We start from the raw sequence: 21,474 nt of genomic DNA, 5'->3' as shown, positions 1-21,474 counted from the left end.
TGGCCTGTATCTATCAAGTGTGTTTAGGTAAATAAAAACTTTGATTATCTATATCAAGGTATAGAGTGATATTAAATACAATCAACTTTAAAGGTCACAGATTTGTTTGCAAACCGACAGCACTGAAAGGTAGCTGATTGGTAGTTGAGTTGTATAGGACCATTTGGTCTCGAAATTATTATCCTGTGAATGTCACACAATCTGTAGTCTAGACATTTTACTTATAATTCTGTGAATGTCTCACAATCTGTAGTCTAGACATTTTACTTACAATCACATGAATGTCACACAATCTGTAGTCTAGACATTTTACTTACAATCACGTGAATGTCTCACAATCTGTAGCCTAGACATTTTACTTATAATCCTGTGAATGTCACACAATCTGTAGTCTAGACATTTGACTTATTATCCTGTGAATGTCTCACAATCTGTAGTCTAGACATTTTACTTATAATTCTGTGAATGTCACACAATCTGTAGTCTAGACATTTTACTTATAATACTGTGAATGTCTCACAATCTGTAGTCTAGACATTTTACTTATAATCCTGTGAATGTCACACAATCTGTAGTTGGTTTGTAATCATGATAAGTTTCCTTTGTCTCTGATTTCCATGTCATTGTCATGGTAACTAGATATACTAGTTGTTTGGTTACAGGTGTCACACACTGCTGTACTGTAGTAGTTTGACTTTGTTATACCCAAACAATGCCCACAGGACATCCTCCCTGTCTATACCTACAGCCACTGTACAGTCTGTGTCTGTGTGTATGACCCTGAGGAACTCACCACCTCCACTGATGAGTAGGACCCTGTGGTTGATACAGTCCCCTATGATCAGGTTCCCCACACTGTCATACACCACATCCCAGGGGTTAAATGGTTTACCTCCTGTGTGTGGTGTTGGTTTATATGTACTGGGGATGTCACCTCTATACACAAACAGTTCCTTGAAATCAGTGTCCATCACAACAACATGTATGTTTTCATCACCACCATCACTTTCACTACTGAAATCAGTGACTGCCACATTGTGAGTGACAGGACACTCTGTGATACTGTTTGGTGTACACACTAATGGTTTCCCAGTCCCCTTAGCCATTGTAGTACACACCATTTTACCATCTGTGGTAAATTTGGAGATGTGTTTGGTCATCCCTACAATGACATGGTTACTGGCTGTAATACATATACACCTGGGAAACTCCTTGGTACTGAATCTGTGAGTCAGTCGTCCTGATACCAGCTCCATGATGTTGTTTTTATGATCACAGAGCCACAGTGTGTGTGTGGTGGGTGACAGACTGATGTCACTGATCCCGACATTGTGTTTGACCTTCTGTATTTCTTTACCATTCCTGTCCAGGAGAGTTAGTGTGTACCAGTCCCTGGTCCACACCTGACCATCAGTGGTGGGACATATAGAACCAATGATAAATGGAGGGTCCCACTCCTCCACTACCTTGGTCTGTGGCAGTAGTTTGTATGTTGTCACTGCTTTCTTCCCTTTTGCTCCTGACTGTTGTTGTTGTGTAGAGGGTTGTCCCTGATCATCAGATGTTGAGACTGACCGATCCTGGTCAGTTAAAGTTTGACCTTGACCTGAGGTGGTAACTTTTCCCAAGGCTTTTTTCAAGTGATCTTGAGGATTTTCATTTGGAGTGAAGTTGGCAGTACCCAAGACAGGTTTTACAGGAAGACTGTGTGTAGGAGACTGGATCTCACAATATGTATCATAAATCTGTATGTGTGAACCACGCTGGAGAGCTGCTTTACATTCTTGAACTTGTTGTTTGAGTTGCTTCTCGTACATCTCCAGGTCCTGTTTGTATTTATTTATCAGTTTGGTATTATCCTCTTCCATTTTGTGGTAAAGAGAGAGTGTCTGTTCTGTAAGCATATCCAGCTCTTGTTTTAATTTATCTGTTTGCAATTTTAACTTTTGTGACAGCTTCTCAAATGTACTGGTGTTGTCTTTAAGGAGCGTATCAGTAGAGTTGATGTATTTTCCAATTTGCACAAGGTCATTTTTTTCTGTTCTGTCTATAAAGTTTTTAATGTCTAGTGCTTTCTGGGGAGTGATTTCACTTAGGTCACTAACTGGATGGGTTTTGTGAATAGAAGAAAAGCATTTTGGACAAACCGGTTCCTGACACTTTTCACAATAAAATTCTAGTTTTCTCCCCTTGTGGTGAATGCATGTCGTTTGACCTTTATTACGGAGAGGTATTTGGCTAATAGGGGATGCCATTTTCATAAAAAAAAACTATTTTTGTTTGTTGAAGTCTTGAAGATGTTTATTGTTCTTGTATAAACATATTGTTATCAGTAAACACTCACAAATTAGAGTTTGTTATGTTAAAAATGAAAACTTGACTTGAATGTCCCATCCAGTAGTATATGTTTGTTAAACTTATAGTAATGTAAAACACTGCAGGATATATAACTACCTCACGATCACTGATGCCACAGGGTTACTGTGATGATGAATCCAGGTTTACCGTTCCACGCATCAGAAGGTTCACGTATCATTGTCCATATTTATCCAGCCCTGGGATTCACAATCAGATGTTGAACTTCCCTCTAGCTTTGCTGATAAATCTGTCACTTTCCTGCGGACATTGTAAAAGTTTGATCAAAACTTAAAGTCAAATGTTCGGCTGAATTTGACCATGCTGCTGACTAGTTAATAATATCAACAAATATCTGCTCTGGATACGCCCATCACTGCGGCATTGCGTAGATCTACCTGTTTAGACCTGCAGTTGTACTTCCCTGTTGTACGTAGTAAATAACTTCCCTGTGGAGCGACAGGAAACCGACAGACTTACACTGATAATAAAGACATAGTTAGTGAAGTAGGTCAGTGTAGATTGGCCACATACAAGCCTATACAAAACAGCACTGTACATCAACGAAGGAAATGTACAACGTTTGTTGGGAACATGAATTGTTACAGCCTCTACAATTTGAATGCAGAATCTCAATGCCACTTATTGTAGAATTTTACAGTGATGGAGCATTCTGTTTTATATTTGTTTTTTAAAGCTGATCTGTTTAGTTTTGACAGATTTCGGTGGGTTTTTTTCTAGTCAAAGTTTACTTTTGGTGTGTTTTTTTATGAAAAATTTGACCAAAATTGAAACTTCAAAAATCAAATTTAGAATTTGCATGCTTAAAATTTGTTAAATAAAATAAATAGTATCTATCTGTTTTATTTTCCTTTATTTGTTTCTGAGCAGTTAATTACACATGAAAAAGACCTTGGCAGTCAATCGTTCACAAATACACATGTACAGCACATACCAAAAATAGGAGTTTTATTTCCGGTTCTTGTTGATGTAAAATCCCGTTTTATATACCCTCCTATACAGTTGAAATAACTTCCTTGCCCCATATATGTAACTTTTTTATTTTGTAATTGCATTTTACTGTATTCTATTCTAAAGATTTTTCTACTGTTCTGTAAGTATTATGCTTGCTGCACCCAAGGTGGGTGGAGATCCCTTTTTTCTTGCTCTATCTTTGGTGGGTGGTATACTTTATCTTGTTATACCTGAAGTGCTGACCTTTGGTCACGTTATTACACCCTGGAGCAATGGATTCATCCTTGAAGTTGTAAGGGTTATACGTATACTCTCCTATGTTCTCTGCACCCCTGGAATATGTCTTGACAAAATCGAAGACATTTAGTTAGCAATTTTATGGGTTTCAGGTTAAAAAACCTGACCAATTACTACGCTCATTCCTGTCCTTTAGGATTACAGAGGACCATCACCCAGCTTCAAAATTGGTCAAGTTTACCGTTACGCTGATGAGCATTTCTTTTGATGTACATCTACATCAAAGGACCAAACTGTTATACTTGTATCATACACGAGTTGGTATGTACAGATTTTTCCATTTTGTCATGACATGATATTCCAGGGATGAAGGGAGCGTTACCCCTGAAATGTTGAAAATGGGACGGGTTGCTCCCTTGGTGGACAGACTGGTCTGTCGTTTGCCTTTCCTTTGTTTTATGCTAAAGTAGGTATAGGGGGATAGACTAGTCACCGTCATCTTGTACAATCCTATGTAGGCCGAGCTATCATTATACACTAAATGGGTGGATCTGTCACCGTCATCTTGTACAACCCTATGCAGGCCAAGCTGTCAGTATACACTAAATGGGTGGATCTGTCACCATCATCTTGTACAGCCCTATGTGGGCTGAGCTGTCATTATACACTAAATTGGTGGATCTGTCAGTGTCATCTTGTACAACCCTATGTAGGCTGAGCTGTCGTTATACACTAAATGGGTGGATCTGTCATCGTCATCTTGTACAACCCTATGTAGGCCGGGCTATCATTATACACTAAATGGGTGGATCTGTCACTGTCATCTTGGTCATCTTGTACAACCCTATGTAGGCCGAGCTATCATTATACACTAAATTGGTGGATCTGTCACCATCATCTTGTACAACCCTATGGGGGCTGAGCTGTCATTATACACTAAATTGGTGGATCTGTCAGTGTCATCTTGTACAACCCTATGTAGGCCGAGCTGTCGTTATACACTAAATGGGTGGATCTGTCACCGTCATCTTGTAGAACCCTATGTATACCGAGCTATCAGTATACACTAAATGGGTGGATCTGTTACCATCATCTTGCACAACCCTATGTAGGCCGAGCTGTCGTTATACACTAAATGGGTGGATCTGTCACCGTCATTTTGTACAACCCTATGTATACCGAGCTATCAGTATACACTAAATGGGTGGATCTTTCACCATCATCTTGTACAACCCTATGTAGGCCGAGCTATCATTATACACTAAATGGGTGGATCTGTCACCGTCATCTTGTACAATCCTATGTAGGCTGAGCTGTGATTATACACTAAATGGGTGGATCTGTCACCATCATCTTGTACAACCCGATGTATGCCGAGCTGTCATTATACACTTAATGTTAGGATCTGTCACCGTCATCTTGTACAACCCGATGTATGCCGAGCTGTCATTATACACTAAATGGGTGGATCTGTAACCGTCATCTTGTACAACCCTATGTAGGCAGAGCTGTCATTATACACTAAATGTTAGGATCTGTCACCGTCATCTGGTACAACCCGATGTATGCCGAGCTGTAATTATACACTTAATGTTAGGATCTGTCCCCGTCATCTTGTACAACCCGATGTATGCCGAGCTGTCATTATACAATAAATGGGTGGATCTGTCAGTGTCATGTTGTACAATCCTATGTATGCCGAGCTGTCATTATACACTAAATGTTAGGATCTGTCACCGTCATCTTTTACAACCCGATGTATGCCGAGCTATCATTATACACTAAATGGGTGGATCCGTCACTGTCATCTTGTACAACCCTATGCAGGCCAAGCTATCAGTATACACTTAATGGGTGGATCTGTCACCGTCATGTTGTACAATCCTATGCAGGCCAAGCTATTAGTATACACTAAATGGGTGAATCTGTCACCATCATCTTGTACAACCACCGTCATCTTGTACAACCCTTTGTATGCCGAGCTGTCATTATACACTAAATGGGAGGATCTGTCACCGTCATCTTGTACAATCCTATGCAGGCCAAGCTATTAGTATACACTAAATGGGTGGATCTGTCATCGTCATCTTGTACAATCCTATGTAGGCCGAGCTATCAGTATACACTAAATGGGTGGATCTGTCAGTGTCATCTTGTACAATCCTATGTATGCCGAGCTGTCATTATACACTAAATGGGTGGATCTGTCACAGTCAGCTTGTACAACCCTATGAAGGCCGAGCTGTCATTATACACTAAATGGGTGGATCTGTCACCGTCATCTTGTACAACCCTAAGTAGGCCGACTTGTCATTATACACTAAATGGGTGGATCTGTCACAGTCATCTTGTACAACCCTATGAAGGCCGAGCTGTCATTATACCCTAAATGGGTGGATCTGTCACAGTCATCTTGTACAACCCTATGTATAGGCCGAGCTGTCGTTATATCCTAAATGGGTGGATCTGTCAGCGTCATCTTGTACAACCCTATGCAGGCCAAGCTATCAGTATACACTAAATGGGTGGATCTGTCATCGTCATCTTGTACAATCCTATGTAGGCCGAGCTATCACATTCTACACTAAATTGGTGGATCTGTCAGTGTCATCTTGTACAGCCCTATGCAGGCCAAGCTATCAGTATACACTAAATGGGTGGATCTGTCACCGTCATCTTGTACAACCCTATGTATAGGCCGAGCTGTCATTATATCCTAAATGGGTGGATCTGTCAGTGTCATCTTGTACAACCCTATGCAGGCCAAGCTATCAGTATACACTAAATGGGTGGATCTTTCACCATCATCTTGTACAACCCTATATAGGCTGAGCTGTCATTATACCCTAAATGGGTGGATCTGTCATCGTCATCTTGTACAACCCTATGAAGCCCGAGCTGTCATTATACCCTAAATGGGTGGATCTGTCACCGTCATCTTGTACAATCCTATGCAGGCCAAGCTGTCGTTATACACTAAATGGGTGGATCTGTCACCGTCACCTTGTACAATCCTATGTATAGACCGAGCTGTCATTATACACTAAATTGGTGGATCTGTCACCATCATCTTGTACAACCCTATGTGGGCTGAGCTGTCATTATACACTAAATTGGTGGATCTGTCACCATCATCTTGTACATCCCTATGTAGGCTGAGCTGTCGTTATACACTAAATAGGAGGATCTGTCAGTGTCATCTTGTACAACCCTATGTAGGCTGAGCTGTCGTTATACACTAAATAGGTGGATCTGTCAGTGTCATCTTGTACAACCCTATGTAGGCCGAGCTGTCATTATACACTAAATGGGTGGATCTGTCATCGTCATCTTGTACAATCCTATGTAGGCCGAGCTATCAGTATACACTAAATGGGTGGATCTGTCACCATCATCTTGTACAACCCTATACAGGCTAAGCTATCAGTATACACTAAATGGGTGGATCTGTCACCGTCATCTTGGACAACCTTATGTAGGCTGAGCTGGCATTATACACTAAATGGGTGGATCTGTCATCGTCATCTTGTACAATCCTATGTAGGCCGAGCTGTCATTATACACTAAATGGGTGGATCTGTCATCGTCATATTGTACAATCCTATGTAGGCCGAGCTATCAGTATACACTAAATGAGTGGATCTGTCACCGTCATCTTGTACAACCCGATGTATGCCGAGCTGTCATTATACCCTAAATGGGTGGATCTGTCACCGTCATCTTCAAGTTAAAGTTTTATCTGAACTTTAGGCCATTGGCCCATCAGTATACAAATACATATTATACACAAATCATGGACAATGTACAGAGAATGAAGACAATCATATTCCATTATAATAACCTTAATTTGTTTGCCTCATAGATGACTTCTTCCATTTATAAATATTCAATTCCCTTTGCCCAAAGATTCTCTAGAACAAGTTTGGTTAGGTCAAAATCCCTTCAACGGTACAGAAGGAGAAGGATCTTTAATGTTTTCCTCTATTTCCCCTAATGGGCCCCACTCATCTGCCCCAAAGAAGAGGGTCCACACACCGCAGTTTAAACAAAATTGATTCTTTTGTCCCTAATCATGCTTCAGAATGCATTTGGTTTAAATCCCTTCGCTTGTATAGCAGGAGAAAAAAAATCCTCTATTTCCCCTATTGGGCCCCGCCCCTCCGTCACCAGAGGGGCCACACCCTCCGTTTATACAAACTTGAGTCTCCTTTGTCGAAAGATGCTCTAGGACATATTGGGTCAAAATCCTTCTATTGGTTGAGAAGAAGAGTTTTAAAGATTTACCTATTTTCCCCCTATTTGGTCTCGCCCCTCTGCCCCCCAGGGGGACCATACCCTCCGTTTATATAAAACTGAGAACCCTTTGGCCAATGATGCTCCAGACCAAATTTGGTCAAAATCCTCTGAGCCGTTCAGGACTAGTAGCGTTTTAAAGGAAAAAGTTGACGGACGACGGATGCTGCGCATGGGATAAGCTCAATTGGCCCTTTGGGCCCGGTGAGCTAAAAATGAAATTCGTCCTCTACTTCAGAGGGGGAGTTAGACTGTTTACAATATCTACGTTCTCTAGATATATTTTTATACCTTCCAACTTCTACAGCCAAAGAATGTGTAGATGTATGGATTCGAGTTAAACAAATGCGATATTTTATTGGTGTATATTTTGTGAGGTAAAATTGTAATGATTCTCCAAAATCAATGATATTTTTATACAATAAACATTTTGGAGAGTTTTCCATTGAGGCCTTTAGGGATTGTATGCCTTGATCAAAAGTTCTTTGTTTTATCAACGGTAATAACACATTTGCTGAGAAATACATGGATTTAACCAAACATCACTAAGACGTAGATTATTCAATTCATCTCTTACTGCTTTAGCCCAGTTGAAACCATTTTTACTACAACATTTTAAAAAAAATCTATAGGATACAATTTTCAGATTTTAAGATCTTAAACCAATATTTCATCATTCTAATTTTTCTCATACAAACTAGAGGTAATCGTCCCAAATCAAGATATACCATGTTGTTATTGGCCGATTTCTTCACTTTTAGTAATTTCTTACAAAATGTAAATGTACATGTTCAATCTCTGGCGCTTTGAGCATACACCGAATTTCACTTGCATAAAAAAGGATACTGCTTACATATGTATCGAAAAGGTGTAGCATAGTTTTTACATTTAAGTTTAATGATGAACACTTTGAAAATAATGCAAACATAGCTTTTCGTCCTTGGATAGCTAATTGTTTTTTATGGCAAGCCAAGTTGTCATTTATTCATGGAGCAATGTTGATCCAGTACTTAACCAAATTATATAAGATATCTCATATATTATATAAGATATCTTATATACTCTGAGTTAAAACAATTTTATCTGAAACAATATAATTAAAGATACATAGCCTGTCTGTGATAATAAATACAGGTGTATGACCAGTCTGAAACAGTAAATAAAAAAAAATGTCCCCATGTCTATCTATATGTTATACTCCACAGAGACCAAAATGGCTTTAATGCGGTCTGTGATAAGCAGCCGAAACAATTAATAAATGTTCCTAATATGTTTAATGTCAATTACCTGTCTGTGAATTTGTACGGGTAATATTACAATTTTATCAAATTTCTTTAAAAACATTTAGAGGAAATCCGTGAAGAAAATCAAGATAAAACATTTTAATGAATAAATTGTAAGTAATACATGCAGTAGGATCGTTTTCCTTCAGTTATGAAATACATAGGAACATCCATTTCTCCACCACTTACCCCCCATCTACTTTATAAAGCTTAACCTTTTAAAATAATGTTAATACCGCTATAACCAGACCTATTTGGTGGCATTAAACTCCTACTTTCACTTTCACATACTTCATTTCCGGTTAAGAGATACGTACGAAACTAAGGCTTTCGATTTAATGCTTTACCGAGCGCTGTGGAGGAGGGTTTATTATCTCAAATTCAAATCTCGTTCTTTATAAGATATCTTATAACCGAATTATATAAGATATCTCATTTAATTTTGTTTATAAGATATCTTATATATTATATAAGATATCTTCTAAAAGATATAAGATATCTCATTTAATTTTCTTTATAAGATATCTTATATCTTTTATGAGATATCTTATATAATATATAAGATATCTTATATCTTTTATGAGATATCTTATAAAGAAAGGTATATAAGATATCTTATAAAATATATAAGATATCTCATTTATTATATAAGATATCTTATAAAGTATATAAGATATCTCATAAAGTATATAAGATATCTTATATAATTAAATAAGATATCTTATATAATTTGGTTAAGTACTGGATCAACATTGCTCCATGCATAAATGACAACTTGGCTTGCCATAGTTTTTGGATAGAAGTGAATTTATTATTGTAATTTAGAATAACACCTAGGTAAGGAAATTGATCCACACATTCGACTTTACTTCCTTTGTAATACCATTTTTCATCATTATGTAATCTTTCACCTTTTCTAAAAGCTACAATTTTTGTTTTTTTCCGTATTTACAGTTAAACTCCATTTTGTAAAAAGGCTATCAAGAAGAGTCTGCAGGCCCTGTACAGATTCCGCAAAAATAACCAAATCATCTGCCTACATTAACAGAAACAAACTTAACTCACCGAAGTCGTAAAATGTAGAACCGTTTTCAATAAAGGACATTTCAAAATCATTGATAAAAAGTGAAAACAGTAATGGTAACAAAATTTCCCCTTGCAATAAACCGACATTGTTTTCTAAATAGTTAGAGCATTTCCCATTAACTGAAACACAGGATTTGACTGATTTATAAAGCGACTTAATAACAGACAACATTTTCCCTCGAAAACCAAGCCTAGTCAACTTGCGCCATAAGCTTAACCTGTCGACATAATCAAACGCTTTGCGAAAATCTACAAAACAACAATACAATCTTTTCCTAGATGACAATGTTTTTGTTATAGTAGTACATAATGCAAATATAGCATCTATCGTACTCACTTCCGAATGAAATCCGAATTGAGCATCTGTTAAAATATCATATTTTGTACAAACATCTAAAATACATTTATTAAGTATAGAAGTAAAAAGTTTACTAAGACAGCGTATTAAACTGATGTCTTGAAAGTTATTAGGGTCATTACGTGTACCTTTTTTATGAACAGGAATAATAATAGCAGATGACCAATTTGCAGAAAGAAAAAAAAACGGGTTCTAAAATATTGTTAAACAACATACACAAATTGGGAAGGAGTAATTCTTCACAGTTAATAAAGCATTCATTTCAAATTTTGAATAGCAGATCTTACTTTATTAAAAACTAATCGGTGCATCTAGTTCATCATACAAAATATCTTTATCAATGAAAATGTTGTCCTGTCGAATTGAGTCATCATCATTTTGTACATTTGACAAAGTTTTAAAATGATCATATAGTTGCTCGCCTGTCAATAATGGCGAATTACCTTTTTTCTTAGAAAACTTTCTGTAAAAATACCTATGATTGTGTTTTCTCATATGTTCCAGCATTTCACCTTCAGGACTTAAGTATTGCCTTTTAGACTTAGCTTCCATTTTTTATATTCCCTTTTCTTACTAATAAGAACAGCATGAGTAGTTTGACATTTGTTACAATTAAAATTATGCAATGCATCCAAATACTGCTTACGCAATTTTTTTACATGCTCATTAAACCAGGGTTTATCATCTCTACTGGCAACAGTAACATTTAAATTAACAGGGGGCGCGGATTTGGTCATAGAAATATCAGGTGGTTTCTTTAGAAAGAAGGGTTCCATAATACCTTGCAATGTCTTTGTAAAAGTATCATCACAGGTATCAATAGAGTCTTGTTTTAATTCTTCAGTAATAACAACCGAGTTGTTTAAGCTATCTGAATGAACTCTTATAGCTTCCATAAACTGATATTTATATTCATCCCTCCATTAAAATAAAGGTCTACTCTCCAAGTCTTGCTCGTCTAATTATGATCCCTTAGAAAGAACAAGAGGCCCAGAGGGTCTGTATCGCTCACCTGGATACCAAAGCAATCATGGCAAAATATTCTCCGAATGAGATCAAGGGAATATGCCAGACCCTAAGGCCAATCCTTGTAGCATATCTGTATTAGATTCTTCATGCCCAGCAATTTTATGCATGGTTATGGGGTGGGGATCTCAACTGTTTCCAAGCTTTGACTCAGAAACTAGGTCCCTAGGGTTGTGGCCAGACCCCAGGATCAATTCTAATATCATGACTGCATTTGTCTTTTTATGCCCAACAATTGTATATATAGTTTTGGGGTGGGGATCTAAACCATTTCGAAGTTATGACCAAGGGGTTAAGTCTCCAAGGATGGGGCAGTCCCCAAAGCCATCCTGGAAGCATATATGCAATCATCTCTTTATACTCAGCAATTGTATATATGGTTATAGGGTGGGGCTCTGAACTTTTTCCAAGCTGTGACTAACAAAGTAGGTCCCTAGGGGTTCGGTCAGACCCCAGGGTCTATTCTGATATCATGACTGCATTCGTCTTTTTATGCCCAGCATTTATATATATAGTTTGCGGGATCTCAATAGTTTTAAAGTTATGGCCCAGGGACTATGTCTCCAAGGGTGGGGCCAGACCCTATAGCCATCCTGGAAGCAAATGTGCATTCTTCTTTTTATACTCAGCAATTGTATACCATGGTTATATGGTGGGGATCTCAACCATTTCCAAGTAATACACTTTTTTTGGCCCCATCCCTTAGCCCGGGGGGGCAGCCCAACCATTTGTACAATTTTGAATCCCCACCAACTAGGGATGCTTCCAGTCAAATATGGTTGATATCAACTTCTTAGTTCCAGAGAAGAAGTCGCTTAAAGCAATATAGCCAAATTGACCCTTTTTGGCCCCGCCCCTCAGTCCCATTGGGGGTCAGCCACACCATTTGTACAATTTTGAATCCCCACCACCTAGGGATGCTTCCAGTCAAATTTAGTTGAATTCCAATCAGTGGTTAAGAAGAAGAAGTCGTTTAAAGAAATTGTTGATGTACCTACGGACGGACGACGGACGCAACGGTATGGCATAAGCTCACCTTGGTCCTTAGGACCAGGTGAGCTGACAATGGAACATATTTCCACATGTAAAGGTGCGTGGTCAGAGAATTCAGTAAAATAACAAACTTTAATTTTTTTAACCATGTGAAAAAGACAGAAAGGTATTAAAAGGTAATCGATAACACTCATTCCATTTGAGCCACAAAAAGTAAACACACTAGATAGATCATTAGAATCTCTCCCTTTCATAATTCTAAGGCCAGAGGACTTACAAAGATTAAGTAACCTAGTGCCAAATTTGTTAGCACCTGGATCAGTTTTTTTTTTCTAACTGGTAACAGGCATTCCTCATCACTATCGCTAGTATAAATTAACACAGATTCCATATGTGAACGAATCCGTTCATGTATATTATCCAAACAAATGAAATCATTAGAAGTACGAGTATGGCTATTTAAATCGCCAATCACCATCACATTTTTATGTACAGAATATTCCATTAACACATTTTCTAGAACTTGGAAAATATCACATTCATATAACTGGTAATAATTGGACGAGCTGGGTGGAATATATGTAAATATCAAAACTAGGTCGTTTGTATGGGCGGTTAAACATTGGTCAACTGTTACCGGGATAATGGTATCAAACAAAGCCTCGCCTTCATCAACAAACTTAGCTATGGTATTGCGTACAAGAATGACAATTCCACCACCTTGCGTACTTCCCGTTAATTGTCGAGGTAGTACAACTGTTTCGTAATCATCCAGCTCCAGCTTAAAGTCATTTGGAATCCAGCACTACGAAAAAATAATAATGTCATAAGCAAATATGAAATTCCGGAAATCGGTTACCCGCAGTTTGTTATCTAGGCCACCATTTATATTCCAAGAAAGGATTTTGATACCAGAACTGTTAACGGCGTGTTCAGTAAAGTCAGTTAGGGGACTGTCAATGTCATTCAATACTGGGGACACTGTCTTAGGTTCAGTGTGTATGCGTTTGTATTGGTCTCTTAAAATGTGCCCTGTATTCAAGTGAATAAACATGCCTCACAACCAACAACAGCTGTTGATATATATAGCTTCTCGGGTGAAAAACGTGGCCTTTTACCAAACTTTGTTGTCTATATTAAGGTATATTTTTGTGTGATGTGAAGGTCGGTGATTTTCCTTATTGTGTCATTGCCATTACCTCGGTTTTCACTTGGAGAAGCTGCTTTTACTTGGATTTGACACCTTCCTTTCCGGGATGCCTTGGTTTATTCACTTCATACTTTTTTAATGTTTCCATGTCATTCTTTCTTTTGTTCATATTTTGCTCTAGTTCTATGTATTGATTAACAGTTTAATTTGTGGTATCATTAAAGTTAACTCAGCAAATAGTCATGTTTTTGTGGACACTTTGTAATCTTTTTTTCTTTCTTTAAAAGTTGTTTAAATAATTTTACAGCTAAACCCAGTGACCATAAAAGTAAGTAAAGGCACTTTATTTGAACAATATTGATAACCCTTCATCCTTACAAGTTACAGAAATAGAGTGTGGTTAAGGCCCTAAGAATAGTGTAAAAGTTATCCATCGAACACCTTTGTGACTGTTGAAGTCTGTCAATGTATTTATTGCAATAAACCTGATAGCTCCTTTCCTCTATCAATCATCATGTTACAGGACTACTTTTATGACTCTAGGCCTCGTAGTTATGAAGGTTTTGTACTACTAGTATTCAGTTACTAACACATTTAACCGCTCTACATAATGTAACAAAAGACAATAAACCTGATAGCTCCTTTCCTCTATCAATCATCAAGTTAGAGGACTACTTTTATGACTCTAGGCCTCGTAGTTCTGAAGGTTTTGTATTACTAGTAATCAGTTACTAACACATTTAACCGCTCTACATAATGTAACACAAGACAATAAACCTGATAGCTCCTTTCCTCTAACAATCATCAAGTTACAGGACTACTTTTATTACTCTAGGCCTCGTAGTTCTGAAGGTTTTGTACTACTAGTATTCAGTTACTAACACATTTGACCGCTCCACATAATGTAACACAAGACAATAAAACAAGTATGCAGGAAAAACTCCAACAATCATTTCATTCTGTACTTCTTTACTTTGATAATCACAAACAAGGAATTTAATGAGTGTTTTGGAAAGTGTGAATAACATAGCCAACCACATATACATCCTCACATTTCTTGTTCCATGCTAATGATCAGATAGCTGACTAATAATACATAATTTATTATTATAGAAGAAACGGGTACAGTTCTGTACATGTCCTTTAAAAGCTTTCTACGGTGGAGCCTTTTGTGGCCCCAAATCCATCACTACTCTAAACCTTTAATTGTAATTTCAATTCTTTTGTTTTCAATGATGGATTATACCCCAATACTATTACGAATATATACATTATTATTGCCATGATAACCAGCTGAAATTTGCACAAATTAATGAAATTGTAATATTCAGTCAAGTGAAAAGATTTGCCTAGCTTTTTCCAGTTGGAAACTATAGATGGCATGCTTGAACAAACTTCATACAAGACGAGAATGTTTAGACATGAATAATACAACTTCACAGTATAATACGACTTTACAATAAATACAGTTTGATAAAGCACGTACTCTATGGTTTCCAGAAGAAAAGAACTACACAAAACATTGAAAAAAAATATTTAATTTCAAATTTCACACAGTTATGCAAATGTCTACTATATTGATTTCTTTGGTCATTTTCTAGCCAGAAGAAAGCATATATTGCTAATCAGGACCAAAGGTCAAAGTCACAATCCTGTCTCATACTACTGTATGTCACATACTCAATTTTATTTCCAGTTAAATACATTCTCAGAAGTATAATATGTTTTTATTTAGAATGGAAATGCTGAATAAAATCACTTTAAAAAATAAATAAAACTGGTTAGAAATAAAACGGACAGAGAATGTCAACATTGAACTTTAAAGGTCATTAGCAAGCCTTATCTCCATATGTAGACATTTGTAGACACTAGCACTAACATATATAAATAAAGGGAAGTAATCTGTTAACTTGATTTTGCACAATCGTAATGCAGACTTTAGGTCTACTCCCTGTCCCAATATTTACTGGCAACTCGGAGGGGAGCCAGTAAAACAGATATAGCGTGTCAGGGTCACGTCATTCATACTCACCATATCATTCAGGCTTCATATGCATATGAGAATTTTGTGGAGGGGGTATCGCGGTTATATCTTTGCAAGTTATTTTGATTAACCAATCAAATGCTGTGTTACATCTCAAATGAATCAGAATGTTAATTTTATGTGTTTTTAACTTTTGTTCACAACACAAAGACTACATACCTCGATAGTTAGAGTACTATGGTGGCCTTCCTTACTAGGACCGAGACTCACTGGGTGTAATCACCTCGGGTCCCCAATTTACTGTGTGTTCAACCAGTTTGCCCAAGCGACACAAATAGACTGATAAAAAATAAATAAAGAGTTGAAATAAAAGAATTTTGAAAATTGGTTTAATGTTTTTGTTTCACAATATTAAAATCTGAAATAAAAATCTGTACTTGCATCAGTTTGTTAGAAAATTTGTAAATCAAGTCACTTATTTCAAGTTACAGGGTAGAATCAAACATGAAATAAAAACTCAAAAGTTAAAGATAGTTACACAGCACCTTTAACTCAACCCATTCTAATTTCAAAATAAGGAGAAAAAGTAAGCAATAAAAAATGATAATAAGAGAAGGTGTGCATTTCTACAGCTCTGAGTGGGCTGAGAAACCCTGTACAGTAAAATTGTGTATAAATCTGTCCAGGGCGGGCAAAATAAAAAGAAGGAAAACTGATGTCATGAATGATAAATATTTAATTCTGTTGAAAAAATCAGATAAGTTAAAATTATAAAATAAATCGAGAAAAATCTGCTTTACAATAATAATACCCCAATCTTCAGACCATAGCAATTAGAGAAATTATCAGGGAAGCAATCTGTCTGCTGACTAACAAGTGTTTCATCTTAGAGGTATGTTCATTTCAACAATAATTACAGATCAAGCAAGAGTTCATTGTAATTATTTAACATCAATATTACATTTGGGAAGTAAAGAAATTAGTAAAAAGGGCAATATTTCCCCGGCAAACAGAAAAGGTCAGTATTTTAAATTTTGTACCATCAAACTGTCATTAAAATTACAATTATTACAACTTTAAGCTTAAATTATTTCCTACCACAAATAAATAAAATATATTATATACTAAAAAGTATTTTTCCCTATGATAGTAAACTCAATCCTCTCCCCAGGAGGGAACAGGTGGCTTAGAGGTAATTAGATTCCCATTTTGATTAAGCACTTTAGGAATGTTCTATTCAGGGGCAGAATTGGATTCTTGGATTTCTTGGTATGAAGAAGAAAAATGTTGAAATTTTAGCCAATTTGACTGCCTGTACCTACGGACCTTCCCCTCCAGTCCCTAGGCATGGAAACTTCCTACATAACTTCAATGAAATCAGCTCAGTGGATTTAGAGAAGTTGAAAAAGTGAAGTATTTTTTTGAATGGCAGCAAACGATGATAGACAATAGGCAATAGTAACAAGTCACACAAGACTTTGTCTCAGATGACCTAAAATAAAATCCATATATATAAGAATGGACATTCTTAAAAGTTGATAAAATGAAAATTACAATTAAAACAAATTTGAGATCATCTATTGCAGCCAGGATGATGATGAAACCCACATTCATGATACAAGAGGTTCAACATTCAACGACAAAGATGTTCAACATTCCTCATATGAGATGTTCAACATTACTCATATGAAATGTTCAACATTCCTCAACAAATATGTTCAAAATTCCTCATATGAGATGTTCAACATTCCTCAACAAAGATGTTCAACATTCCCCATATGAGATGTTTAATATTCCACAACAAAGATGTTCAACATTCCTCACATTAGGTGTTGAACAATCCCCACACCAGATGTTAACCATTCCCCATCTAAGATATCAATACATTGTATTCCTAATACGAGATGTTCAATATTGCTCACATGAGATGTTCATTATTTCTAACACAATCTCACATGAGATGTTCATTATTTCTAACACAAGGTGTTTGTCATTCATCACTTGAGCTGTTCAACATTCCTGACAAAAGATGTTCAATTTTCCTCACCGAGATCTCACAAAGATTTACCTAAGAAAATGTTCAATATTTCTCAAACAAATATTCACTATTTCTCACACAAAAAGATCAATATTTCTCACATAAAATCTTTAACATTTCTCACACAAAATTGTATGCTATTGTGTCCCTTTGATTCCCTGTCATCACAACATTTCTACACGTATCATCACCGCCTAGAGCTTTGACATTGCTTTCTGAAGGTCTATATATGGCTTGGGTAGAGGAAACAAGGCCATGTCCCGTTTGAAGTCTGATATATTCCTCACAATGATTGGCTGAAATGAAACAAACGTAAATTTAATGTATTTTAAGAAAAAGAAATTACAGTTAATTTAGTATTAAGTATTACTGAGCCGATGCCGAAACTGTAATTATGCTATGAATTGGATTTTTTTTTTAACTTTGATGATTCAGTTCTAAAGAAAAAACAAGAGGCCCAAAGGCCTTAGCGGTCACCTGAGTTATATTATAGGTACTGGTAGCTTTATTTTATTGTTTACATGTGATGTGGAAATCAGCATGTAAACTAAGTGAAATACAATACTTGGCATGTCATCAAAGGATAAGAATTTGAAAATATTGGTAAATGTTCCCTTTGGGGCCCCGCCCTAGCCCCTGGGGAAGGGGCAGGAATCCCAATTTTACAAAGTAATACTCTCATTCACCAAAGATGATTCTGACTAAGTTTGAGTAATTTTCGGCTGAAAAAGGATAAAATATATACCCAAAAGTGTTATTTCCCTATATAAACTATAGTAAACTTTACCCCCTCCCCAAGGAAGAACGGATAGCTCAGGGGTCCTGAAATTTACGATTTAAATAAAGCCCCTGATGATTTTCTTTCCATGCAGAGAAAATTAATGTAGTACCTCTGAGCCTGGAGGAGAAAAATTTGGAAATATTGGTTAATTTCCCCTTTGGAACCCCGCCCTGGCCCAATTGGGGTAGGATTTTCAATTTTACAATTTGCAACCATCTTCCTCCAAGGATAATTCTAACCAAGTAAAAATAATTTCCTACAAAAAGTTGTCAAAATGTACCCAAAAGTGTTATTTCCCTATATAAACTATAGTAAACTTTACCCCCTCCCCAAGGGAGAACGGATAGCTTGGAGGGTCCTAAAAATTACAATTTAGGTAAAGCCCCTGATGATCTTTCTTTCCATGCAGAGAAAATGATTGTAGTACCTCCGAGTCTGGAGAAGAAGATTTTTGAAATATTAGTTAATTTTCCCTTTGGGGCCCCGCCCTGGCCCCAGGGGTTGGGGTAGGAATCCCAATTTTACAATTGTGTAGCCGCATCTACCAAGGATGATCTACTGGTTCTTGAGAAGAAGTTGAGAATATAAAAAGTTTATGCATGACGCACGACGACGGACGGAAAGCGATTAGAATAGGTCACTTTGAGCAAAGCTCAGGTGACCTAACAACAACAGTGTTATGAAAGTAAACCACAGGGGCCAGAGCAAGAAACTGTGCTTTCTGATCAACAGTAGTTTTATGGCCACATTGAACTACAGCTATATCCAAAAAAAAGTCAAGGAACGTTACTGTTGTACAAAAACCACAGTAGAGTTGCCAGTGTTTTAAATGCAGAGTGACAGAGTTTCTTCAATGAAAGAATATTAAACTAAATATCTACGATTCTTTCCTTTGTACTTGTTAAGAAGGTTAGACTGAAGGGACCTTACCTGTGGTAGTTCTGGTGTGGAGGTTAGACTGTAGGGACCTTACCTGTGGTAGTTCTGGTGTAGAGGTGAGACTGTAGGGACATTACCTGTGGTAGTTCTGGTGTGGAGGTGAGACTGTAGGAACCCTATACTACCTGTGGTAGTTCTGGTGTGGAGGTGAGAACTGTTGTGACCTTACCTGTGGTAGTTCTGGTGTGGAGGTGAGACTGCAGGGACCCTATACTACCTGTGGTAGTTCTGGTGCGGAGGTGAGAACTGTTGTGACCTTACCTGGGGTAGTTCTGGTGTGGAGGTGAGACTGGAGGGACCTTACCTGTGGTAGTTCTGGTGTAGAGGTGAGACTGTAGGGACATTACCTGTGGTAGGTCTGGTGTGGAGGTGAGACTGTAGGAACCCTATGCTACCTGTGGTAGTTCTGGTGTGGAGGTGAGGCTGTAGGGACCCTATACTACCTGTGGTAGGTCTGGTACAGGTAATTCTGGTGTGGAGGTGAGACTGTAGGGACCTTACCTGTGGTAGTTCTGGTGTTGAGGTGAGACTGTTGGGAGAGTTATCCGAGTTCTGACTGTCGGGAGTGCCAGTTCCCTCAGCTGTCGACATCACATGCACAGACAGCTTGTGTCTCCTGGGTGCTCCAAGGCAGATATGATCCTGATATAACATACAAATTAAAAACTTTGTGAAATTAATGTCCCCTGCTCCCAGACACTTTGCGAAATGAATTGATAAGTGTCATTTCGAATATATTATTCAACAGCATAGTTTCAGCATGTGGAAATACCACAACCAAAGTGTAAGACTTGACCTTGAGGTCAGTGTAACCTTTGACCTGTTACAGTAACCTCTGGGGTAGAGATAATACAGTGGTATGAAACACATGTCTAATAGTGATGGATCCACTTGTTGAATTTTATTAAAAAAAAGTCAAGCAGTTCAGAAGTTACTACCCAGACAAATGGCATACAGATGGAGTCAATAACAATAAGAAATTGGTGTGGCAAACCCCTGAAATTCACTTATGAGTGACTGTGTAACGAATCTGTTTGCCATGGTGAAACCCCCAAATTTTCACTTGAAAGAAACTAAAAAGTAATAAGAAGGACTAACCTTGTAAAAGTTGTAGACATCATTCTTCTTCAATCCTCTAAGGAAGACAACTTCTACATCATCTGAAATGACAAGTAGAACTTTGCAAGATATATACACGAAAATATAATTCAAGTATGGAAAGTGACCATGACCTTGCTGGCAGTGTCCAGAGATTGGAATGGGACCCTGACCTTGCTAACTGTGTCTAGAGATTGGAATGTGACCCTGATCTTGTTAACTGTGTCTAGAGATTGAAATATGACCCTGACCTTGCTAACTGTGTCAAGAGATTGAAATGTGACCCTGACCTTGTTAACTGTGTCTAGAGATTGAAATATGACCCTGACCTTGCTAACTGTGTCTAGAGATTTGAATGTGACCCTGACCTTGTTAACTGTGTCTAGAGATTGAAATATGACCCTGACCTTGCTAACTGTGTCTAGAGATTGAAATGTGACCCTGACCTTGCTGGCAGTGTCCGGAGATTGGAATGAGATCCTGACCTTGCTGGCAGTGTATATATTTTGGAATGAGACCCTGACCTGTTGAGACACTATTTTCCCCCAGTATCTTACCCATGTCAAAGTTGAACTGTTGAGACACGATTTCCCCCCAGTATCTCACCCCTGTCAAAGATGAACTGTTGAGACACTATTTCCCCCTAGTAACTTACCTCTGTCAAAGCTGAACTGTTGAGACACTATTTCCCCCTTGTAACTCACCCCTGTCAAAGTTGAACTGTTGAGACACGATTTCTGCCCAGTAACTTACCCCAGTCAAAGTTGAACTGTTGAGACACAATATCTCCCCAGTAACTTACCCCTGTCAAAGTTGAACTGTTGAGACACGATTTCTCCCCAGTAACTTACCCCTGTCAAAGTTGAGCTGTTGAGACA

At 37.6% G+C, this 21,474-nt stretch overlaps 2 protein-coding genes across 4 annotated transcripts in view; both read right to left on the bottom strand.

The window, feature by feature from the left end:
* Positions 1-506: 506 nt before the first annotated feature.
* On the bottom strand, positions 507-2,946 carry LOC110455399. The gene has a single exon (XM_021505512.1). It carries the CDS (start codon positions 2,259-2,261, stop codon positions 666-668), a length of 1,596 nt encoding a protein of 531 aa, XP_021361187.1. The 5' UTR covers positions 2,262-2,946; the 3' UTR covers positions 507-665.
* Positions 2,947-16,458: 13,512 nt separating this feature from the next.
* Positions 16,459-21,474, bottom strand: part of LOC110455364 (insulin-degrading enzyme-like) — a 41,659-nt gene continuing 36,643 nt past the window's right edge. For all 3 annotated transcript variants that reach the window (XM_021505463.1, XM_021505461.1, XM_021505462.1), the window contains 3 exons: positions 20,597-20,658; positions 20,000-20,140; positions 16,459-18,074 (listed from right to left, as the gene is read on the bottom strand). In XM_021505463.1, coding sequence (XP_021361138.1) covers positions 17,973-18,074; positions 20,000-20,140; positions 20,597-20,658 — 305 coding nt within the window. In that variant the 3' untranslated portion in view covers positions 16,459-17,972. The remainder of the gene's footprint in view (positions 18,075-19,999; positions 20,141-20,596; positions 20,659-21,474) is intronic.

The sequence above is a fragment of the Mizuhopecten yessoensis genome, unplaced genomic scaffold (genome assembly GCF_002113885.1).
Source record: "Mizuhopecten yessoensis strain PY_sf001 unplaced genomic scaffold, ASM211388v2 scaffold8213, whole genome shotgun sequence".
Lineage (NCBI taxonomy): Eukaryota > Metazoa > Mollusca > Bivalvia > Pectinida > Pectinidae > Mizuhopecten > Mizuhopecten yessoensis.
This window is presented reverse-complemented; position numbering and strand designations above follow the sequence as displayed.